The 26,372-nt window shown below is 42.4% G+C and overlaps 1 protein-coding gene across 1 annotated transcript in view; it reads left to right on the top strand.

Moving 5' to 3' along the window:
• LOC106604533 (rap guanine nucleotide exchange factor 2) overlaps nucleotides 1-26,372 on the top strand; it is a 152,967-nt gene that overhangs the window by 47,175 nt on the left and 79,420 nt on the right. Inside the window, 2 exon segments of the mRNA XM_014199234.2 lie at nucleotides 14,667-14,750; nucleotides 24,947-25,022. Coding sequence (XP_014054709.2) covers nucleotides 14,667-14,750; nucleotides 24,947-25,022 — 160 coding nt within the window.

Below are 26,372 nucleotides of genomic sequence, written 5' to 3'. Positions count from 1 at the left end.
ATGTTGTATTACCATTTCATTTTTGTATGTTACCAATAGTTATGTACTTGAAAATGGATCAATTGACAAATTCTGCACATTTGGGCAGACTTGATACAAAATACTGTGCAGTATTGCAAAGCTTCACTGGATCAATCTAAAACTTGGCACACACACTGCTGCCATCTAGTGCCCAAAATCTAAATTGCGCTTAAAATGCAATATTATAGCTTTTCTCTTGAATTTCAAAGATGATGGAACAAAAACAAAGAAAATGCATGTTTTTTTTGTTTGTATTTATCTTTTTTTTATCTGTTTGTATTACATTAATTTCACATTTCCACAAACTTCAAAGTGCTTCCTTTCAAATGGTATCAATAATATGCATATCCTTGCTTCAGGTCCTGAGCTACAAACAGTTAGATTTGTCATTTTAGGTGAAAATTTAAAAAAAGGGTCTGATCCTTAAAAAAAATTAAAGAGGGAACTGATTAGAGGACTTGCTTCATTTAGATGAGAGCAGGGCTATTCCAGAATGCCCTATAGTCAGAGGACACACACACACACACACACACACACACACACACACACACACACACACACAGAGTTGCTCCCATTGGACAAAAGTAGCGGGGGGGGGTGGTGGTGGTGGTGTCTGGTACCCTGCTGGTAGCTTAGGGCTAGTGTGACATCACTTTCAGCAGTCTGTGTGTGTGTGTGTGCACTCGTCTGCCTGTGGTCATGTGTAGTATGTATGCATGCATGAATATTTTGGCCCAGGGTAGGGGATTCCTCTTGTAGACATTCATACTGTGGTTCTCTTCCTGGATAAGTGCTGGGAGCAGACAGAGGGAGAATGAGATGCAGTATCCCCCTGTGGAGAATCGGATTAAGGATCTTTAGCTGTAGTGGTGCCCTTTTTCCTTTTTTCTATTTTTTACAATGAGTTTTGACTACCTGGGCACTATGAGGCGTTAAAACCAGACTGTTAGAAATCCTGATGGACCCTTTTTAAGGTAAACACAGTTCCTGAGATTAAAGCATGGACAGCACATTTTGGATAGGGAGGTGAATGACTCTCAATCATAGACAGAAGAACTGTCAATCATAGACAGTACATTTTGGATAGGGTGGTCTACTGTCAATCATAGACAGCACGTTATGCATAGGGAGGTGGACAGTCAATTGTTACAAGGCTAAGCAACTCTTATCTTACTCCAATTCTGTCCAAACCTGAAATCCCAAAGTGAGGTTGATAGTGTGTGTGCTACAGGCGATACACTGCCATCTTAGTACATCAGGTTATAAACCAAGAGTATTTCACTTGACAGGAATTGATTATACCCTCCAGCAGTCCTCATCTCTGGGTTTCCCTCTTCCCTGGTATGTGTGTGTGCAGCGCTCTCACCCAGCTCATTGAAAGGTTTCCCCTTACCAGTGTGTGTGTGTGTGTGTGTGCCTAGCGTCCCCTGTGTGCCTAACGTCCCCTGTGTGCCTAGCGTCCCGTGTGTGTGTGTGTGGCACTCGCACGCAGCTGATGGAAAGTTTTCCCCTCACCAGCTCATACTCACAATAGGGTCCTACTGTAATCAGCTGGGAATGTGCCCGCTCGCTTCTGGAAACAAGGTCATCTGATCTGGGAAAAGAACTGGGAGAAATAACATGTCCCATCCAAACAACGCTTAGGGAACATTGCATTTCCATCCTTCTGAATGTGCAGATCTAGATTGAGTAGAGTTTTGTTTACTATGAGAAACGCCACTCCAATGGACAAAACACACCGTACTGTTGATTCAATGTGTCAGCTGAGGCTATACTGGCTGATGGCAATGAGTGATGGTCTCTGTAGGAATTGGGGAGTGTCATGTCAGTATTGGGGTTAGCAATATTCTGTAGTAAAAACCATCATATAAAACACTGCAAACAGTGGAGGCTCCTCAGAGGAGGAAGGGGAGGACCATACTACTCAGTGAATTTTTTCAAAATAGTGAAACATTACAAAACATTTTTTTTTTTTAGATATGTATATATTTAGTATCGTTTTATGTCACCAAATAACGGATTTGCAATGAAGGTATACAGTAGCCTCAACAACACTCAATTCGGTAGCACCCTGGTGTAGCCAGAGGACAGCTATTTTCTGTCCTCTGTGTACATTGACTTCAATACAGAACTTAGGAGGCTCATGGTTTTCACCCCCTTCCAAAGACTTACTATAATAATTATAATGACTTCCCGAGGACGTCCTCCAACCTATCAGAGCTCTTGCAGTATGAACTGACATGTTGTCCATCCAATCAAAAGTGACTCAGTGAGATGCTAGTTGAAAGATTTTAAACAAATTAATTTCTTCAAAATTGTATGAACTGTGTGCCGGTGATCAGGGGTGTATTCATTCTGCTAATTCTGTTTTGCGAAACGTTTCTTAAATGGAAGCAAACGGAACAAAACGGGGCTGGACCTACCTAAATTTGTCCAAAAGAAACTCTTAGTTTTGTTGCAAAATGTTAGCAACTGTTTGGATTAATGATTACACCCTAGATCCGCTAGATGCTGGCAAGAGTGTGCAAGGTGGTATTGAATATGTCACTGTCACCTTGATTACTCCAATTTTGTCTCTGTATCTGTGCACCTACGTTATAAACTTTCATTTGTAGGCTAGGTTTTAGCGACCTCATGATGTGTATAGGGCAAATTTGAGTATCATGTAGTCACTTAAACCTATCGATGTTACATTGAGCTGAGTGTCATTCATATTCCATTCAGTCGTCCAATATGCTGTAATAGAACTAAGGCCACCGACTGCCACTAACTTTTGCCTTGCAAAAGTATTCAGACCCCTTGGATTTCTCTACATTTTGTGTTATGAAGTGGGATTAAAATGGATTTGTCATTTTTTTGTCAACAATATACACAAAATACTCTGTCAAAGTTGGACATTTTAATTGTTTTTTTTTAAGATTAAGAAAAAATATAACACATGTAGTCGTTGCATGCTAAGTATTCAGCCCCTTTTTTTTAGGCAAGATTAAGTTAGTAAAGCTGAACAAATCACAAAGTTACATGTACAAAAATAATAGCAGTTGACATGATTTATAAATTACCCTTCTGTCCCCCATATATACAACATCTGTAAGGTCCCTCCATCATGTATTGAATTTCAAGCATCATAAAAAGGGCAGTGATTGGTAGATGTGTAACAATAAATCAGACATTGAATATTTCTGTAAGCATGGTCAAGTTACTTATGTTATTAAACCACTAGACACCTCAAAGATACAGTTGTCCTTCTGAAGTGAGCTGCAGGGCCGGAATGAAACTGCACAGGGATGTGGCCATTGGGGATTTTAAAACTGCTACAGAGTTCAATGGCTGTGAAGGGAGAACTGAGGATGCATCAACATTGTAGTGACTCCCCAATAATGACCTAAATGGCAGAGTGAAAAGATGAATATAAATATACAGAATACAAATATTCCAAAACATGTGTCTTGTATGCATCAAGGCACTAACTGCAAAAAACATGGCAAAGGAATACACTTTTTGGCCTACATTTTCAAGCATGGTGGTGGCTGCATCATGGTATGAGTATGCTTGACATCAGCAAATACCCTTTCAGGATGATAAAAAGAAAAAATGGCGCGAAGCACAGGGGAAAATGGTAGAGCAAACCTGCTTCAGTCTGCTTTACACCAAACACTGGGAGAGGAATTCACCTTTCAGCAGGACAATAACCTAAAACACAAAGCCTAATTTCAACTGGAAATGCTTACCAAGATGACCGTGGATGTTCCTGAGTGTCCAAGTTAGAGTTTGACTTAATTCTGCCAACTATTTCAAAACATGTAGCTACCAGCAAGTTTCCTGGTATGGGGTTAATTTAGTTGGCAATACTTTTATGTACTGTAGTCAAAAGATGATTGTTCTGACAGTCTCTGACCTCATTTGGGGCGTGACTACTTACTATGGAGAGATTCTCTTAATCACATTCATATTTTAACAAAAATACTTTCTGCATTTTTCATACTTTATGCACAACGTATTGGATGGAAACTTGACAGATAAATAGGAGAGACTTTCCAAGTTACAGTATTTCGTTCATACAATTTTTAATGACATCACAAAATGAAAACCCATGTGACATTAGTTTTCTATAGCTCCCCACTGACCATTCCCCACATTGTTACAAATATTGTTCCAGTATCCACTTTTGACCGTGTGAGAGTTTCGGCAAAAAAACTGTCTGTGAAACAAATACATTCCTTTGGTTGATACTAAAAGAGGGAAAGAAAGTCTCCTCCTGTAATTTACAACAGGGTGTGAACTGTTGACCATCCAGCAGCTACCCCCCCCCCACCCCTGAAGTGAGAGAGAGGGGCCTGGTTACTGTCAACCCCCGCCAGTCTCATCTGGCCCATTCTGATTCTCACAGGACAGTCATATGACTAAGCAAAAACAGGTTTTGGGAAATGTTTGCGATTGTATAAAAACAAAAATCGGAAATATCACATTTTATATAAATATTCAGACCCTTAACTCAGTACTTTGTTGAAGCAGCGATTACAGCCTTGAGTCTTCTTGGGTATGATGCTACAAGCTGGGCACACCTGTATTTGGGGAGTTCCTCCTGTTCTTATCTGCAGATCCTCTCAAGCTCTGTCAGGTTGGATGGGGAGCGTCGCTGCAAAGCTATTTCCAGGTCTCTCCAGTGATGATCGATCGGGTTCAAGTCCGGGCTCTGGCTGGGCCACTCATAGATATTCAAAGACTTGTCCCCAAGCCACTCCTGCATTGTCTTGGCTATGTGCTTAGGGTCATTGTCCAGTTGGAAGGTGAACCTTTCCCCCAGTCTGAGGTCTTGAGCGCTCTGGAGCATGTTTTCATCAAGGGTCTATCTTTACTTTGCTCCGTTCATCTTTCCCTCGGATCCTGAATAGTTTCCCAGTTACTGCCGCTGAATAACATCTCCACAGCATGATGCCACCACTGTGCTTCACCATAGGGATGGTGCCAGGTTTCCTCCAGATGTGATGCTTGGCATTCAGGGCAAAAAGTTCCATTTTGGTTTCATCATGGTCTGAGAGTCCTTTTTCGGTGCTTTTTGGTAAACTCCAAGCGGACTGTTGTGCCTTTTACTGAGGAGTGGCTTCTGTCTGGCCACTCTACCATAAAGGCCTGATTTGGTGGAGTGCTGCAGAGATGATTGTCCTTCTGGAAGGTTCTCCCACAGAGTAACTCAAGAGCGACTATCGGATTCTTCCTCCTTGACCAAGGCCCTGGTTTTTGCTCTGACATGCACTGTCAACTGTAGGACATTATATAGACAGGTGTGCCTTTCCAAATCATGTCCAATCAATATAATTCACCACAGGTGGACTCCAATTAAGTTGTAGAAACATCTAAATGATGATCAATAGAAAAAGGGTGCACCTGAGCTCAATTTCGAGTCTCATGGCAAAGGGTCTGAATACTTATGTAAATAAGGTGTTTCTGTTTTATTTTAATTTGCAAAGATATTTATTTTTTGCTTTGTCATTATGGGGTATTGTGTGTAGATTGAAGATTTTTTTATTTAATCAATGTGGAAAAAGGGAAGGTGTCTGAGTACTTTCTGAATGCACTGTATACTGTAGTTTAGCAGACACACCCCTTTGGAAATAGGCTCGGGCTGTCCCCCACCCACTCCAACATCATTTGATCATCATTTTATAAAGTGTCTCATGAGAATATTGATGTTCATTTAAAAGAAAACAGTTCCACTCCAGCTTCTAACACACCCAGAGACCCTCAGCTCCTCTCCTACCTTACATCCTGTCTGAAGATGAGATGTGGTGTTCGGGCTTGTCATTGCTGAGCGCTTCTCAGACGATTGTTTCTCCGAAAATGCTCATGACCCAGTTCAGTCAAGCTGTCGTGGTGCATAAGGCTCTCCTGTCTCCTACTACTTTGTGTTCTGTGCTCCTCTCCTCCTTAGCGATGTGCAAGGGAGCGAGCGCCTCTGCGTGCCAGCGATTAATAATTGAACATTTCATTTGGACTGCGAGGGAGGAGATGAGGACAATATAGGGGGGAACAAGTGCATCAGGGGAAAGGAGAGAAAACGGTGAAGGAGAGAGATGGGGAGAGGGAGGGAAGTAGGATTCACACTGCATCATTAGGGTGTGCTATACCCAGCCTTATTATCTCCAGATTGAAGGTGTGGAGAGAAGGAAGAGGGGGGTAGGGGGGATTACTTTGTACTCTGATGAGAAACTCTCACTCAGTATAATCTCTCGCTCTGTCTTTATGTGTGTGTGTGTGTGTGTGTGTATGAACTTGTCTGTTTGTTTGGCCATGCATTCATCCCCATCCGTCCCACCACTAGATGTGAGTGGGACACAAACCTTGGGCGTGCCATATTTGCCATCGAATGGATTTCCTCCAGACTACCTTTCAGAGCTCTCTGCTGGTGGGACTCGATGAACATGCTGACCAATAATTACACACGACTGGCCGATTTAGCACTAGATTTAAAGGGAACCCAATGACAAGACAACACTTTAATTGCACCTGCAGCATGTACAGGGTGTGCAGCCACAGCAATCTGCTCTGTAGTTAGTGTAAGACTGAACTACGATGATGAAGCAGTTTATTCCTTGTTATAGCGTCATTTGGTAGAGACTAGATGAGTAAACCCATAGCAAAGTGAAACACTTGGCCATTGAACTTAGAGGTATTTTATCTTCATTTGTTCACTCTGTTGTCGCAGAGAATTTCCCTGCGCCACAGAATTGACATCAATTCACTTCAGTGGTCTCGCTCGCTCGCTCGCTCAAATTCTACAGCACCAGACAGAATAAATGTCCTACTACTGTAGGTCCTATCAAAACTGATTTCCCGTTTGAATGTATTTATTTTTAATAATCAAATCCTCCTGCTGCAGTATTATTTTACTCCTGCGACGAAAGTTCTCCCATCTCCACAGAGGAACTCTAGAGCGCTGTCAGAGTGACCATCGGGTTCTTGGCCACCTCCCTGACCAAGGCCCTTCTCCCCTGATTGCTCAGTTTGGCCGGGCGGACTGCTCTCGAAAGAGTCTTGGTGGTTACAAACTTCTTCCATTTAAGAATGATGGAGGCCACTGTGTTCTTGTGGACATTCAATGCTGCAGAAATGTTTTAGTACCCTTCCCCAGATCTGTGCCTCGACACAATCCTGTCTTGGAGCTCTATGGACAATTCCTTCAACCTCGTGGCTTTGTTTTTGTTCTGACATTCACTGTCAACTGTGGAACCTTATATAGACAGGTGTGTGTGCCTTTCCAAATCATGTCCAATCAATATAATTCACCACAGGTGGACTCCAATTAAGTTGTAGAAACATCTAAATGATGATCAATGGAAACAGGATGCACCTGAGCTCAATTTAGCAAAGGGTCTGAATACTGATGTAAATAAGGTATTTCTGTTTTTTAAACTTGTTTTCGCTTTGTCATTATGGGGTATTGTGTGTCATGATGTTTTTTGAATAAGACCAACGTAACAAAATGTGGAAAAAGTCGGAGTCTGAATACACCTCATTCCAGGGTTTTTCTTTATTTTTACTATTTTCTACATTGTAGAATAATAGTGAATACATCAAAACTATAAAGTAGCATATATGGACTTATGTAGTAACCAAAAAAGTGTTAGTCAAATTATATTTGAGATTGTTAAAAGTAGCCAACCTTTTGCCTTGACGGCTTTGCACAGTTTTGGCATTCTCTCAACCAGCTTCATGAGGTAGTCACCTGGAATGCATTTCAATTAACAGATGTGCCTTGTTAAAAGTTAATTTGTGGAATTTATTTTCTTAACCTCTTGGGGCTAGGTGGGACGCTAGCGTGCCACCTGTGGTGCACTCCATCAACAGCAGGTGCATTTCAAGAGCGGCAAATTTGAATCCAAATAAATGTCAAAATTCAAATTTTTCAAAAATACAACTATGTTACACCATTTGAAAGATAAACATCTCCTTAATCTAACCACGTTTTACGATTTCAAAAAGGTTTTACGGCGAAAGCATAAATTTAGAGTATGTTAGGACAGTACATTTACAAGAGTTGTGTGTAATGTTTTGTCAAGTCAAAGACAGGGTCACCAAAACCATAAAACCAGCTAAAATGATACACTAACCTTTTACAATCTCCATCAGATGACACTCCTAGGACATTATGTTAGACAATGCATGCATTTTTAGTTCTATCAAGTTCATATTTATATACAAAAACAGCGTTTTACTATGGCATTGATGTTGAGGAAATCGTTTCCCTCCAATAACCGGCAGTCAAGTCAGCGTCAGAAATTAAATAATTAAAATTAGAAAACATTGTTAAAATATTCTATTGTCATTTAAAGAATTATAGATTTACATCTTTTGAACGCAATCAACTTGCCAGATTTAAAAATAACCTTACTGGGAAATCACACTTTGCAATAATCTGAGCACTGTGCCCAGAAAAAAATACGCGTTCGATACAGACTAGACGTCGCGTTGGGGAGATCTAAAATCGAAAATACTATGTAAATAATCCATTACCTTTGATTCTCTTCATCAGATGTCACTTCCAGGTATCACAGGTCCATAACGAATGTAGTTTTGTTCAAAAAAGCTCATCATTTATGTCCAAAAATCTCCGTCTCGTTAGCACATGATGTAAGCCAGCCGGACTTCTCGTCGTGAACGAGGGGAAAAAATATATTTCCGTTCGTTCAAACATGTCAAACGTTGTATAGCATAAATCATTAGGGCCTTTTTAACCAGAACATGAATAATATTCAAGGTGGACGAATGCATAGCCTTTTATAACGTATTGGAACGAGGGTACCCAACATGAAGTAGCGCGCCAGGTGTCTAATGGGACATCACCGTTCCATGGCTCTTGTTCGGTCAGATCTCCCTCCAGAAGACTCAAAACACTTTGTAAAGGCTGGTGACATCTAGTGGAAGCAATAGGAAGTGCCAAAATATTCCTAAACCCCTGTGTTTTTCAATGGGATAGCTTGAAAGTCAATACAACACATCAGGTATCCACTTCCTGTCAGAAAATGTCTCAGGGTTTTGCCTGCCAAATGAGTTCTGTTATACTCACAGACACCATTCAAACAGTTTTGGAAACTTTAGAGTGTTTTCTATCCATATATAATAAGTATATGCATATTCTAGTTACTGGGTAGGATTAGTAACCAGATTAAATCGGGTACATTTTTTTTATCCAGACGTGCAAATGCTGCCCCCTAGACCCAACAGGTTAATGTGTTTGAGCCAATCAGTTGTGTTGTGACTAGATAGGGGTTGTATACAGAAAATAGCCCTGTTTGGTAAAAGACCAAGTCCATATTATGGCAAGAACAACTCAAATAAACAAAGAGAAACAACAGTCCATTACTTTTAAGACATGAAGATCAGTCACTCGGGAAAATTTCAAGAACTTTGAAAGTTACTTCGAGTGCAATTGCAAAAACCATCAAGCGCTATGATGAAACTGGCTAACATGAGGACTGCCACAGGAAAGGAAGACCCAGAGTTACCTCTGCTGCAGAGGATAAGTTCATTCGAGTTACCAGCCTCAGAAATTGCATCCCAAATAAATTCTTCACAGAGTTCAATTAACAGACACATTGCCACATCTGCCATTCAGAGGAAACTGCATCAATCAGGCCTTCATTGTCGAATTGCTGCAAAGAAACCACTACCAAAGGACACCATTAATAAGAAGAGACTAGCTTGGGCCAAGAGCATGAGCAATGGACACATTTGTCTTTCGGTCTGATGAGTCCAAATTGGAGATTTTTGGATCCGACCACTGTGTCATGAAACGTAGAGTAGGTGAACGGATGATCTCCGCATGTGTAGTAACCACCGTGAAGCATGGAGGTGATGGTGTGGGGGTGCTTTGCTGCTGACACTGTCTGTGATTTATGTAGAATTCAAGGCACGCTTAACCAGCATGGCTACCACAGCATTCTGCAGCCATACGCCAGTCCCACTAAGCCCAAACCAGATGGGATATCATTTGTTTTTCAACAGGCTGTGTAAGGGCTATTTGACTAAGGAGAGTGCTGCATTAGATGACCTGGCCTCCACAATCACCCAACCTCAACCCAATTGAGTTGGTTTGGGATGAGTTGGACCGCAGTGAAGTAAAAGCAGCCAACAAGTGCTCAGCATATGTGGGAACTCCTTCAAGACTGTTGGAAAATCATTCCAGGTGAAGCTGGTTAAGAGAATACCAAGTGTTCAAAGGGTGGCTACTTTGAAGAATCAAAAATGAAATGTATTTTGATTTGTTTAACACTTTAATTTAGTTACTACATGATTCCATGTGTTATTTCATAGTTTTGATGTCTTAGCTATTATTCTACAATGTAAAAATGTAAAATACCCTGGAATGAGTAGGTGTCCAAACTTTTGACTAGAGTATATATATATTACACACACACACTACTGTTCAAAAGTTTGGGGTCATTTTAGACATTTTACTTGTTTTTGAAAGAAAAGCCAAAACATGTTGATCCATTTTAAAATAATATCAAATTGATCAGAAATACAGTGTAGACATTGTTGATGTTGTAAATGACTATTGTAGCTGGAAGTGGCAGATTCTTTTTTTTTTAATGGAATATCAACGTAGGCGTACAGAGGCCCATTTTATCTTCAACCATCACTCCTGTGTTCCAATGGGACGTTGTTAGCTAATCCAAGTTTATCATTTTAAAAAGCTAGTTAATCATTAGAAACCCCTTTTGCAATTATGTTAGCACAGCTTAAAACGGTTGTTCTGATTTAAAGAAGCAATAAAACAGGCCTTCTTTAGACTAGTTGAGTATCTGGAGCATCAGCATTTGGTTTCGATTACAGCCTCAAAATGTCCAGAAACCAAGTACTTTATTCTGAAACTCGTCAGTCTATTCTTGTTCTGAGAAATGAAGGCTATTCCATGCGAGAAATTGCCAAGAAACTGATTCTCGTACAACGCTGTGTACTACTCTACTACTCCCTTCACAGAACAGGGCAAACTGACTCTAACCAGAATAGAAATAGGAGTGGGAGGCCCCGGTGCACAACTGAGCAAGAGGACCAGTACATTAGTGTCTAGAAGGCCAGCATCCCGGAGTCGCCTCTTCACTGTTGACGTTGAGACTGGTGTTTTGCGAGTACTATTTAACAAAGCTGCCAGTTGAGGACTTGTGAGGCGACTGTTTCTCAATCTAGACACTCTAATGTACTTGTCCTCTTGCTCAGTTGTGCACTGGGGCCTCCCACTCTTTCTATTCTGGTTAGGGCCAGTTTGCGCTGTTCTGTGAAGGGAGTAGTATACAGAGTTGTACGAGATCTTCAGTTTATTGGCAATTTCTCGCATGGAATAGACTCAATTTCCCAGAACAAGAATAGACTGATGAGTTTCAGAAGAAAGTCTTTTCTTCTGGCCATTTTGAGCCTGTAATCAAACCTACAAAAGATGATGGGAAACTAGCCTAATGAAAGCGAGTTTTATTGCTTCTTTAATTAGCACAACAGTTTTCAGCTGTTTTAACAATTGCAAAAGGATTTCTAATGATCCATAAGCCTTTTAAAATGATACACTTGGATTAGCTAACACAACGTGCCGTTGGAACACAGGAGTGATGGTTGCTGATAATGGGCCTGTGTACGCCTATGTAGATATTACATAAAGTCAGCCCTTTCCAGCTACAATAGTCATTTACAACATTAACAAAGTCTCCACTGTATTTCTGATCAATTTGAGGTTATTTTAATGGACACACAAATGTGCTTTTCTTTCAAAAACAAGGACATTTTTAAGTGACATTAAACTTTCTAACGTGTGTGTGTGTGTGTGTGTGTGTGTGTGTGTGTGTGTAAACTCAGCAAAAAAAGAAACGCCCTCTCACTGTCATCTGCGTTTTATTTTCAGCAAACTTAACATGTAAATATTTGTATGAACATAAGATTCAACAACTGAGAGATAAACTGAACAAGTTCCACAGACATGTGACTAACAGAAATGGAATAATGTGTCCCTGAACAAAAGGGGGGGGAATCAAAATCAAAAGTAAGTCCGTTTCTGGTGTGGCCACCAACTGCATTAAGTACTGCTGTCCATCTCCTCCTCATGGACTACACCAGATTTGCCAGTTGTTGCTATGAGATGTTACCCCACTTCCACAAAGGCACCTGCAATTTCTCTGGCATTTCTGGGGGGAATGGCCCTAGCCCTCACCCTCCGATCCAACAGGTCCCAGACGTGCTCAATGGGATTGAGATCCGGGCTCTTCGCTGGCCATGGCAGAACACTGACATTCCTGTCTTGCAGGAAATCACTCACAGAACAAACGGTATGGCTGGTGGCATTGTCATGCTGGAGGGTCATGTCAGGATGAGCCTGCAGGAAGGGTACCACATGAGGGAGGAGGATGTCTTCCTTGTAATGCACAGCGTTGAAATCGCCTGCAATGACAACAAGCTCAGTCCGATGATGCTGTGACACACTGCCCCAGACCATGACAGACCCTCCACCTCCAAATCAATCCCGCTCCAGAGTACAGGCCTCGGTGTAACGCTCATTCCTTCGACGATAAACGCAAATCCGACCATCACACCCGGTGAGATAAAACCGCGTCCGTGAAGAGCACTTTTTGCCAGTCTTGTCTGGTCCAGCGACGGTGGTTTTTTTCCCATAGGCGACGTTGTTTCTGGTGATGTCTGGTGAGGACCTGCCTTACAACAGGCCTACGAGCTCTCTGTCCAGCCCCTCTCAGCCTATTGCGGACAGTCTGAGCACTGATGGAGGGACTGTGCGTTCCTGGTGTAACTCAGGCAGTTGTTGCCATCCTGTACCTGTCCCACAGGTGTGATGTTCGGATGTACCGATCCTGTGCATGTCTTGTTACACGTGGTCTGCCACTGCAAGGACAATCAGCTGTCCGTCCTGTCTCCCTGTAGCGCTGTCTTAGGAGTGTCACAGTACGGACATTGCAATGTATTGCCCTGGCCACATCTGCAGTCGTCATGCCTCCTTGCAGCTTGCCTAAGGTATGTTCACGCAGTTGATCAGGGACCCTGGGCATCTTTCTTTTGGTGTTTTTCAGAGTCAGTAGATAAGACACTAAAGAGGCCTAAGTTTTCATAATTGTGACCTTAATTGCCTACTGTCTGTAAGCTGTTAGTGTCCTAACGACCGTTCCACAGGTGCATGTTCATTAATTGTTTATGGTTAATTGAACAAGCATGGGAAACAGTGTTTAAACCCTTTACAATGAAGATCTGTGAAGTTATTTGGATTTTTACGAATTATCTTTGAAAGACAGGGTCCTGAAAAAGGGACGTTTCTTTTTGAGTTTATATATATGTTGTGTGTGTGTGTGTGTGTGTGTGTGTGTGTATATTAGCAATGGTCAAGAGTGCTCGATGAGCGAGTATGACAGGGAGATATGTTGATTGAACTTCGATAGTTTTTTTTGTCATATTAAAGTCCCCAGCTACAATAAATGCAGTGTCAAGATCTGCGTTTTCCAATTTGTACAAAGTCCAGGTTAGTTCCTTGAGAGCCATTTCGGCTTGGGGGGAGAATATACACGGCCGTAACGATTACTTAAGAAAATGATCTCTGACGGTAATGTGGTCGGCATTTGATGGTGAGGTATTCCAGGTCGGGACACCAAAAGTTCCTCCACGTTATCGTAATCACACCACGAGTAGTTAATCATGAAACGTACACCTCCACCTTTCTTTTTCAATGAGAGTTATTTGGGAACCCCACTGGCTGAATGGACAGAGACAGTATATTTCCTGAGAGAGCCATGATTCCATAAAACAGAACGATAGTCTGGAAGGAAGTCCTTGCCCTGAGCTTGTCTACTTTGTTGTCCAGGACTGAATATTAGCGAGCAATATACTCGGAAGTGGTGGATGTTATGCATGCCTCCTCTGACGAGAAGCCCACTCTTTATTCCTCTTCTCCGGCGGCGGCGTTTTGGAGCAGCCCCCGGGATGAATGGAACTGCCTCGGGGTGTTCAATCAAAGGATCCAATTTAGGGAAATCAAATTTGTGGTTGAAACGCTGTTGAGTAATTGCCGATCTTATAGCCACCAATTAATTTGGGCTTTTGTTAATAATGCAAGAAACGTTCTGAGCAAGTAATGTATGAAATAACACGCACACAAAAAATACTGCATAGTTGACTCGGAGCAAGAAACAGAGCGACCATGTCTGTCGGTGCCATCAGTAGAGACACCGTAATGTGTCGGTGCCATCAGTAGAGACACCGTAATGTGTCTGTACTGGTATTTCCTCCTAGATCTGAACTATCAATGGGCTGTTTTATGTTAGATCTATTTGATTAGAAAACCATGGCTTGCCAAGAAAACTATCAGAAAACCCTCTCAATGGACTATTGAATCCTCCCTCATTGTACTGTAGTCCTCTGCTGCTTCTTCTGGCTACTATAAACAGCAAATCTGATATTATCGTCACTGGAATTGCCAACTAGGGAGTTTTCTATTCGGAAGCTGGACAACTTTGTGTGTGTCATCCACTCTGTTGTACTGCTCAGGGTTAGTGTGAGTTTGTCTGTGACGTGTAGCACGCTGTCTGTGTTTTCACATGGGTGTGTGTGCAGGTTTGAATTTGCGATTCACCAGTTCAATTCTCTCTTCTCTTTCACAGCCCGGATGACGTCGGAAGCTGCTGGTATATTCTACTGTCCGGGTCCGTCTTCATCAAGGAGTCCATGTTCCTGCCAAGAAGCAGGTACGAACAACAGCAAGTTGGGACTGGATTTGATCAAATTGTCGGCCATTTTGTAATCACGTTTTTGACCCAAGGGTCTCTTATGTCAGAGTAGGACTATATGTGCATTGGACTACAGGTGCAGACAAGTGAATAAAACTATGATTGTCACTGACTGAAATGTTAGTCTCATAACTGAAATGTTAGGCTCACTGACTGAATTATTCGTCCCCCCCGTCTGAATTATTTGTCTAGCAGACTAAAATGTTAGTCTCAATAAATAAACACAGTGATGAAATCCAGACTTGCATGCGGGATTCGCTTTCCCGACTGTGGGTGTCTTGAAACAATGCTCCTTTATGTAAAAAAATTGGCAATACGAAGCACAGTGACTTAAGAAGCTTAGCTCTAATTATTCTGTCATATCTCAGGGTCAGTAACACTCATAGCTCATATGCATGTCTGGAGCATCGTTGCCACAGTCCCGCGTTCCACTCCATCTGAAAAATGCCAAGAATCGGACAGCCGCTCCCCACGCTCAAATTGAACCTTTCCCCTTTCCAAGGTGAAAGTGTGTCTCCTTGAGAGGGATTTGAGGATATTGGCAGATTAGACTTTAATGCTTGAGAGACAACCACTAGCGAGAAGGGGTCTGAAAATGTTTGCTCAGCGTATGATGCAGGCACACAGGGAGGCACTTAGTTGTGTCGGAGGAGCTGTATGGGTTTAATATTAGCCGACGTAGTTGTGCAGGAGGAGCTATATGGGTTTAATATTAGCCCACTTAGTTGTGCAGGAGGAGCTATATGGGTTTAATATTAACCCATCTGTTTTTGGAATAATACACAGTACACTGTGACAGATAATCATATCACCTGTGCTGTTTCAGCCCAATCTTTACAATACATGAAGGGAAAGATAATGTACAGTTGAAGTCGGAAGTTTACATACACTTAGGTTGAAGTCATTAAAACTCGTTTTTCAACCACTCCACAAATTTCTGGTTAACAAACTATAGTTTTGGCAAGTCGGTTAGGACATCTACTTTGTGCATGACAAGTCATTTTCCCAACAATTGTTTAGACAGATTATTTCACTTATAATTCACTATCACAATTCCAGTGGGTCAGAAGTTTACATACACTAAGTTGACTGTGCCTTTTTAAACAGCTTGGAAAATTCCACAAAATGATGTCATGGCTTTAGGAGCTTGGAATAGGCTAATTGATGTCATTTGAGTCAATTTGAGGTGTACCTGTGGATGTATTTCAAGGCCTACCTTCAAACTCAGGGCCTCTTTTCTTGACAACATGGGAAGATCAAAAGAAATCAGCCAAGACCTCAGAAATAAAATTGTAGACCTCCACAAGTCTGGTTCATCCTTGGGAGCAATTTCCAAACGCCTGAAGGTACCACCATCTTCTGCACAAACAATAGTACGCAAGTATAAACACCATGGGACCACGCAGCCTTCATAGCGCTCAGGAAGGAGACGCGTTCTGTCACCTAGAGATGAACGTACTTTGGTGCGAAAAGTGCAAATCAATCCGAGCACAGCAGCAAAGGACCTTGTGAAGATGCTGGAGGAAGCAGTTACAAAAGTATCTGTCTATATCCACAGTAAAACAAATCCTATATCAGCGTAACTTGAAAGGCCACTCAGCAGGGAAGAAGCCACTGCCCCAAAACTGCCATAAAAAGCCAGACTACGGTTTGCAACTGCACATGGGGACAAAGATCGTACTTTTTGGAGAAATGTCCTCTGGTCTGATGGAAAAAAAAATAGAACTGTTTGGCCATAATGACGATCATTATGTTTGGAAGAAAACGTGGGAGGCTTGCAAGCCAAAGAACACCATCCCAACCGTGAAGCATGGGGGTGGCAGCATCATGCTGTGGGGGTGCTTTGCTGCAGGAGGGACTGGTGCACTTCACAAAATAGATGGCATCATGAGGATGGAAAATTATGTGGATATATTGAAGCAACATCTCAAGACATCAGTCAGGAAGTTAAAGCTTGGTCGCAAATGGGTCTTCCAAATTGACAATGACCCCAAGCATACTTCCAAAGTTGTGGTACATTGACTTAAGGACAAGAAAGTCAGGGTATTGGAGTGGCCATCACAAAGCCCTGACCTCAATCCTATAGGAAATCTGTGGGCAGATCTGAAAAAGCGTGTGTGAGCAAGGAGGCCTACAAACCTGACTGTTACACCAGCTCTGTCAGGAGGAATGGGCCAAAATTCACCCAACTTGTTGTGGGAAGCTTGTGGAAGGCTACCCAAAACGTTTGACCCAAGTTAAACAATTTAAAGTCAATGCTACCAAATACTAATTGAGTGTATGTAAACTTCTGACCCACTGGGAATGTTATGAAAGAAATCAAAGCTGAAAGAAATCATTCTCTCTACTATTATTCTGACATTTCACATTCTTAAAATAAAGTGGTGATCCTAACTGACGTTAGACAGGGAATTTTTCCTTGGATTAAATGTCAGGAATTGTGAAAAACTGAGTTTAAATGTATTTGGCTAATGTGTATGTAAACTTCCGACTTCAACTGTATATTTTCATTAATATAACATGGTTAGTCCCAGTCAGCAGGGCTAGAAAAGGGTTAATGGAGGCAGTGCCCTATATTAACCCTTTATTGATCACACACTTTCCCTTTCATTTGTCTTCATTATTATCACCATTACACTGAACCTAGCTGATCGCCCACACTTCGCCTGACGAAACCTCCCTGATCTTCTTGCCTAATGGTAACCACAACCATTCGTCAGCTGTTCCCAGCAAGCCTGGGTCCAGTTTTATAGGAATATAAACCTAATTGCCATGTGAAAATTGACTCCTGTCTTTGTTCCAAATGGCACCCTATTCCTTAGTATGTAGTGCACTAGTTTTGACCAGGGCCCACAGGGAAAAGGAAGCCATTTGGGACCTAACCCTTTACTAACTCTAACTGCTGTCATTTCCTGATGAAAACAAGTTGTGCCGTTGTCTAATGAACTTCTGTAAAGCCTCTGTAAGACGTACAAGGGCATTTCTGTGACAGAGGAAAGGTCTCTGCACATTTTTGCTGTTGTGTGAGTTGTAGTGCTGTCCCCGACCCCAAAAAATGTCGGTTGACCGAGATTCGTTCTGTTCTTTCGACCAATCGTTTGGTCTATGTTTAAACTTCTTTGTTCATATATAGACCCTATTTGTTTGAATAAAATCAACTATACGCACTGAGCTTGTGTGATGCTTTAAGCACACTGTTTGATTAAATAACTAACACACAAATAATCCAGAAAGATCCCGATACTCACACTAACAAAAATGACAGCGAGTCCCTGTGTGACTGGTACACGTTGTCTCATTCTCCTCCCTACTGTCGTGAAAAGGCACCACAGCACAGCAAGTGTTTTTTTTTTTTTTTTTTTGCTCTGTCTGTGCTGTAGCTGAAACGCCTTTTATTTTCTTACTTGTTTCTGATTGATAAGTTCTGTTCCCGAAATCCCTAATTTCTTTACGAAAAACATTCAATTTTTTTATTTTTTTATTTAACCTTTATTTAACTAGGCAAGTCTGTTAAGAACAAATTCTTATTGACAATGACTGCTGGGCCAATGGTGTGCCGCCCTATGGGACTCCTAATCACGGCCAGATGTTTTTCAGCCTGGATTCAAACCAGGGGCTGTAGTGACCCCTCTTCCACTGAGATGCAGTGCCTTAGACCGCTGCGCCACTCGGGAGCCCTGATCGATTTGACTTAGTTGTGTCAACTACTGGAGATCAAGAGAAAGGAGGGTATAGGAGCAAGTGTTGCGTGAGTATTGTGTGTTTGAAGTTTTTTTATTATTATTTTTTAATCTTACCATTTGGAACAGTGTAAACAACACTAAATAAATATGTGTACCAGAAAGTCTGTTGTAACTGGGGGGGGGTGGTGTATTTATTTATTTATTTATTTATTTATTTATTTACTGTTGTTTACACTGTTCCAAATGATAAGATTAACAAAAAAAACTGTTAAAACACACAATACTCACGCAACACTTGCTCCTATACCCTCCTTTCTCATGATCTCCAGTAGTTGACACAACTAAGTCAACTACTGCCTTACAGCGGACTAAAAACAGTTGCATGCATTTGTGAATTGCGGTTTATTTATTGTTTAGGCTATTTATTCCAAAAGCTCATTTTCTTATTGAATTTTAAAACTAAAATGCTTGATTGCATTTCAAAGCATGAATGTCTTTCGCGATGGCATGAACGAATGAATGGTTAATTGATTGATACAGTAGCCTGTATATTGAAATATAGGCCAGAGTACGTTACGGTATTAAAAGTAAACAGGATACGTTCTTAGGCCTACAGCTCGATGGTGGTTATACAAGGATACTATACAAAGCCTACTAATGATAACTACATTACTTATTATAATGATAATCATAATAATAATTGTAGTAACAGTAAGGAGATCAAAAAAAGGGAGGGTATAGGAGTGAGAGCTGCGTGGATATTGTGTGAGACAAACAGGTGCGCTTAGATTAGAGTATTTTTCTATCTGTTTGGAACAGTGTAAACAACACTAAATAAATAATACCCTTTATGTTCTAACAAAAACAAATTGTAACGACTATATTACAGCATAGTAAAGATTAAAAACAGCCGAATTTGTGAAATTGCTTTATCCAACATTTTGCCGTTGCATGAGGCTTGGTGGTCACGGAATCAGTATGCTGTCAAACACTCACAGGGAACAGAAGCAAGATCTGTCTTATTTCCATAGATCTATATAGATTTATAAGCCAGGCATATTTTAACAGTTAAGCTATTGATTATAGACCTAATTAAATTGGTTTCCTCTCTCCTCCAATTTTTTTGGACAATTAGGCTAAGGCAAGGGCTGTTTCCTCGTTCTCTGCTGCTGCCTCCGCCGCATTGTTGTCAATTCCAATATGCTGGTTAACTTTGCTATTATGCACATAGCAACATAGGGAAAGGCGGTAATTCTCCTGCGCACTGAAGATTGTTTCAGAACTGTGGAAAGTGACCATATCCAATGTGGGAGAAAGCACACTTGTTATAATATTAGATTTATTAGTGTTGCACCATTATTTTTACATATAAAAAATATATATACAATTTCAGTATGACATGTCTTAAAGTGATGAACTGTGCCACCCCTGTGGCCTCCACGATGGATTAGTCCACTGAGACGGGCACCACGAAGAGAGAATTTATTTTTTGCGACTGCTCGACTAAAGAAATCTCGGTCGACCAACAGGCTATTGACCAAACAATCGACGAGTCGATTAAATGGGGTATGCCATAGTGAGATGCATAATAACAATCATATTTTTTAATTGTTCCTCACTATGCCAATGTTGTCCAACCCTTGTTTTGAGACATGCTGTTTACACTGAACGTCCAAGCTCAAATTCACAATTATAAGAATGCTTGTTGAATTGAACCTGTAAATCAAGCGCTGTTTGTGGGTTGAATACTTGGATAAGACAAAAAACAGGACCAAAACAGTGCTGTATTGCACAAGATACTTAGACAGCACAGTATAGCATATAGCATATTCAGACTCTCCCCACTAGTCAAAATTGTAGCCTGTTGCGTCATAGAGTTCATGTATATGATCTGCAGAGGACGACTGGTGGAAGTAAGGGTCACCCTCTCACTCACACCACCCCACCCCTGGCCTGTACGCTCCCAGGCCTGCAGGAAGTGAGCTATGCACTGGAATGTTGGCCAGAGTACGCACAGCGTAGCTAGAGACAGGCAGACACACACACACCCCCTCACACACTCACTCACTCACTCAAACACCAGCAGGAGGGTGCAACTATGAGCGGAGTGAAATGCTGCGATTGATCAGAACTTTCCCGAACTGGATGTACTCTTCTAGGTAGTTGTAGACTGAGGAAGGACTTTGAGAGGATATACATACCAGATGACAGACCTCTGACAGGTATGAGTTCATTGAGCTTTTCTTAACTTCCAGGCACTAGGCGTGAGTCTGTGACATGTTTTCCCTAGGAGGACCAGCACACAGTAGCACAATGGTAGGTTGTAACTGAAATTATAACTTTTCTCCAGCAAGGGAGCTGGTGGGTTGAATGATTAGAGTATATGAAAGATGTCAGGAATGCAAGGCATGTTTTTTAAAATTATTATTTTGGTATTGTTAGCGAGCACACTGTGCCTGCAGATCAGCTCAGCAGAAAGATTTCTTGGGTTGAGGTTATACATCCGTTTGGCAACTGAACTAACACTACCTTTACCTTTTGTGCTTTTGAATTTGTGAGGAAATATATGAGTAGACACTAGGCATGATTTGATGTTTTCAGATGCACTCCACCCGACGTGTACCCAAAATGGATGCACTCCACCCTATTTCAGCGTCATTGAAGCATCAAGTTATATATTGGGAAGTAAAATGTATGAGTCATTAGTCACAAGTCACTTGTGAATTCTTTGCCTGGATGTCGGCTTCTATTTACAGTTCAGGAAGGCTTACCATGTGGCCCGAATGGCATTTGTTTGTGTTTGTGTTGGATGGGCGAGAAGGCATCAGATGCTCTGCACTCTTCCGATGCCCTCTAACCATCTGACTGTCTGTTTAGCCTTTGGTCGGTTGGGGTTGGTTGGAGACCTTAAACCATTCGTTGCCCGGTCATGTTTGCATTGACTTTGATTACCCCTGAGGCACTCTCTCCGCCCACCTCCTTGCGGCTTCACCACCTCCAAGCAGTAAAAATCTTGCATAACCAGGGGTTTAATCTTTGTCTGTTAAAAAAGCAATTTTAACTTGTAATCTTTTACTGTTTCCATCTTCTGATTTACATTCCCAAACCGTAAACCTATAGCATTGCTATGACTCGTCTGGCCAGGTGGGGGAAGTTGTAGTGTATTGACGCCTAAACAAGTCCCACATGTGGAAGTCAACCCCCCTTCCCCCTATACTCTCTCTTCATACATAACCTTATTAGCTCATATACTGTGGCATTTGCAGAAAGAACACTATGAAATGGCGTGTCGGAGTACTTATGGAAAGGAATGTAAATGGAAGGGCATGATTGAACACGCTATTTGGTGGTCTCACAGCTAAGAGTGCATAAGCCGCAGCTGAGGCAGTCTCATCACCAGTCAAGTCAAACAGTAATGATTGGCATTAACCCCACACAGCTTAACACACTCGACATATTGTAGTAGCCCTGCACATCAATCCTTCTTTTAGAACAGTTAGACGACATGTTTTTAAAACAATTCTTGTCAGTCATCAAATATAACCTTGAAATGCTATAATTTAGGACTAATGGGAACAAACAGGATTGTGAAAGAAGCATTGATAGGGTCACACATGTGTAACAGTTTTTATTCCTTCCTGCCCCTTGCCCCAACCTGGGCTTAAACCAGGGACCCCCTGAACACATCAACCACTGCCTCCCATGGTGCATCATTACCTACCCCACAGGGGTAACAACGACTTAGTCTCACACCGATTGACCTCATAGATTTGAAACTTTACAAGCGTGCACCACTAACTAGCCATTTTACACTGGTTACACTCACCCCCTTTGCACTTCTCATTTTCTGCAGCAACCACAAGTCAGAGCCCTACCGAGTGAATCGGGTCCACAGCATCAATGTAACAGTGTTGCTTCCGTCCCTCTCCTCGCCCCAACCTGGGCTTGAATCAGGGACCCTCTGAACACATCAGCAACAGTCACCCTTGAAGCATCGTTACCTATCGCTCCACAAAAGCCATGGCCGTACATAGCAAAGAACACAACTACTTCAAGGTCTCAGACAAAGTGGTGTCACCGATTGAAACACTTTTAGCACACACCGCTAACTAGCTAGTTATTTCATACTGTTTACAATTGGAAGAAAAAACTTGAGTGGCAACTGCAGCATTTATATAAACAAAAACGACATGACATTGTCAAATCCATGTACACGGTGTGTGGTTAAAGTTGGCAAAAAAACACATTTCTTTCCACAGGGTCGTGGGGTGAGACAGGGATGCAGCTTGAGCCCCACCCTCTTCAACATGTATATCATCGAATTGGCGAGGGCATGGCACTACAAAAGTCTGCAGCACCCGGCTTCACCCTACTTAAATCTGAAGTCAAATGTCTACTGTTTGCTGATGATCTGGTGCTTCTGTCCCCAACTGAGGGCAGCCTACAGCAGCACCTAGATCTTCTGCACAGATTCTGTCAGACCTGGGCCCTAATTGGCAGACATATCAGTGTGGATGACGGATCACCACCTCAAGCTGAACCTCGGCAAGACGGAGCTGCTCTTCCTCCCGGGGAAGGACTGCCCGTTCCATGATCTCGCCATCACGGTTGACAACTCCCTTGTGTCCTCCTCCCAGAGTGCTAAGAGCCTCGGCGTGACCCTGGACAACACCCTGTCGTTCTCCACTAACATCAAGGCGGTGACCCGATCCTGTAGGTTCATGCTCTACAACATTCGCAGAGTACGACCCTGCCTCACACAGGAAGCGGCGCAGGTCCTAATCCAGGCACTTGTCATCTCCCGTCTGGATTACTGCAACTCGTTGTTGGCTGGGCTCCCTGCCTGTGCCATTAAACCACTCCAACTCATCCAGAACGCCGCAGCCCGTCTGGTGTTCAACCTTCCCAAGTTCTCTCACGTCACCCCGCTCCTCCGCTCTCTCCACTGGCTTCCAGTCGAAGCTCGCATCCGCTACAAGACCATGGTGCTTGCCTACGGAGCTGTGAGGGGAACGGCACCTCCGTACCTTCAGGCTCTGATCAGGCCCTACACCCAAACAAGGGCACTGCATTCATCCACCTCTGGCCTGCTCGCCTCCCTACCTCTGAGGAAGCACAGTTCCCGCTCAGCCCAGTCAAAACTTTTCGCTGCTCTGGCACCCCAATGGTGGAACAAGCTCCCTCACGACGCCAGGACAGCGGAGTCAATCACCACCTTCCGGAGACACCTGAAACCCCACCTCTTTAAGGAATACCTAGGATAGGATAAAGTAATCCTTCTAACCCCCCCCCTTAAAAGATTTAGATGCACTATTGTAAAGTGGTTGTTCCACTGGATATTATAAGGTGAATGCACCAATTTGTAAGTCGCACAAATTCCAGCTCCAGATCGTTATTCCTCCTCCACCAAACTTTACAGTTGGTACTATGCATCAGGGCAGGTTGCGACGACATTAGGGCAGGTTGCGATTCATCACTCCAGAGAACACATTTATGTTGCTCCAGAGTAAAATGGTGGAAAGCTTTAAACCACTCCAGCCGATGCTTGGCATTGTGCATGGTGATATTAGGCTTGTGTGTGGCTGCTCGGCCATGGAAAACCTTTTTTGAAGCTCCCGAAGAACAGTTATTGTGCTGACGTTGCTTCCAGAGGCCGTTTGGATCTCGGTAGTGAGTGTTGCAACCAAGGACAGACGATTTTTACACTACACGCGTCAGCTCTCGGGGGTCCCATTCTGTGAGCTTGTGTGGCCTGCCACTTCGCAGCTGAGCCGTTGTTGCTCCTAGATGTTTCCATTTCACAATAAGAGCACTTACAGTTGACCGCTGCAGCTCTAGCTTGGCAGAAATTTGACAAACTTGTTGGAAAGGTGGCATCCTATGATGGGGCCACGTTGAAAGTCACTGTGCTCTTCAGTACGGACTATTCTACTGCCAATGTTTGTCTATAGAGATTGCATGGCTGTGTGCTCAATTGTATACACCTGTCAGCAACAGGTGTGGCTGAAATAGACAAATCCACTAATTTGATGGATGTCCATGTACTTTTGTATATGTATGTACACTGGGGGAATTTACACAACATAAACAAGAAATTATATGTACTGTTATGTGACTCCCTAATAGTGTATTTGGGAGTCACATCAACACACATTTTGGGGACTGAATGCATCATACAACTCTTGCAGTCTTCATTCTTCATCCAGGAATTTTCCACTTGAAGTGTATTTTTACTCTGACGACTTCTCCAACTTCCGAATTGTATTTGTCACATGTACCGAATACAACAGGTGTAGACCTTACTGTGAAATGCTTACTTACAAGCCGTTCAAGGAGGAATGTTTGTCTATCATTTGAACAGGAATAACAGAATTCCAGATTGAATCCCACCGATGCCAAGCAAAATGTATTAAAAGTTGTTTTCCTTAAACTCTTCTTTTTTTCTCTGTGTCATTTGTTCTCTCTCACCAGTTTTGGAAAGCGTTCTGCAGGGAGCCTGAGACGTGGATGTGAGTGCATCGTTCTGGAACCTTCGGAGATGATTGTGGTGAGTCCCGCCAGCGTTGCCAACTTGACCACAGTGACGTCACATCGGGCAACAGCACACCGCTTCATACACTAATATACTGGGACGGGGGTTTATAAAGGCGATTTAGGGCTAGCTTATGGGGACGGGACTTAGCAATGACCTAACATGTTTTATGAGGACTTTTACACCCCATCTAATTTAGATGATGCGCCCACAATGTAAGTTATATTTAATGGCCTTTATTTTATTTTTGTTGCGGCGTAATATCAACTACAAGTAATGCTAGTGCTTCTGTTGACATGGCTTCAGCTATAGTACCTGCAGCAGTTTTCTTGTTCACTGCTCACTCACATACTTAAATGTAATGAATATATAGTGTCTCAGTAATTTCCAGTTATTTTTCACTCTCCAGTCGAAGGCTACAGTCTGTGATGTAACGTTTGACCCACTTGACACAGAACTTTTTATAAAAAGCGACGTTAAAAACCAATCAATCCAGCTTTACCAGGACATAAAAGTAGAGGCACAATGCAATCTGCGGTGGAACAGTAGGCCTTGGAAGTGTGCTAGATCTTTAAAGATATGAAAGCCCACTGTTATTTTCTCTCTGACGTGTGCAGGCACACACCACACATAATCATGCGCACACACATAATCGAGCAAACACACACATGCTACAATTTGACACCAATTTAATCACACACATCTCCTATTGCTCCATTTGAATAGAGCAGTCATACTTAACCTATGTGTTAACCACCATCTCCCATACAGTATGGTTGCAACTAAGATATCTTCTTAGTAATCAGTGTCCTATGGATTTCTCTAATAATATTCATATAGGTGGTGCCTTTTTGTTAAATGTGTCTCCAACAGCTAAGCTCCAGCTCTTCTAATAGCCTTCTCTCTGTCCTGCTGTTGATCATTACCCCTTCCTGGCATGGTCCTCGGCTATTATGGGAGCAACAAACTCCCTAGAATTACTGGGAGAATGGCTTTGGAGTGCTATGATACCGAGACACCAGCGGCTCTCACGCAAACCGGACCAATACTCGACGCGTACGCGCACACGCACTCAAACCAAATCAATACACACATACACAAACTGATACACATCACATGCACTTTCTCTTGTTCTTTCTCCTCTCTCATACACAGCTCTGTCATCCACCACGGCTCCCCTGCCGTTGCCATAGCAGCAGTTGGTATGGCAGAGTGAGGCAGAGAGATTTGATGTGTAATCCCAAAGGCTAAGTGCTATGAAATGTGAAACCGCAGTAAGGAAGCTGGCGATGGAGGACAGTGTGCCAACTGTAAAGGCCTTAAATGTGTTATTCTAGGACCAGGCATATGTCACCAGGCTACTGC

The sequence above is a fragment of the Salmo salar genome, chromosome ssa05 (genome assembly GCF_905237065.1).
Source record: "Salmo salar chromosome ssa05, Ssal_v3.1, whole genome shotgun sequence".
Taxonomy (NCBI): Eukaryota; Metazoa; Chordata; class Actinopteri; order Salmoniformes; family Salmonidae; genus Salmo; species Salmo salar.
Note: the sequence above shows the minus strand (reverse complement) of the source record. Positions and strands in the feature narration are given on the sequence as shown.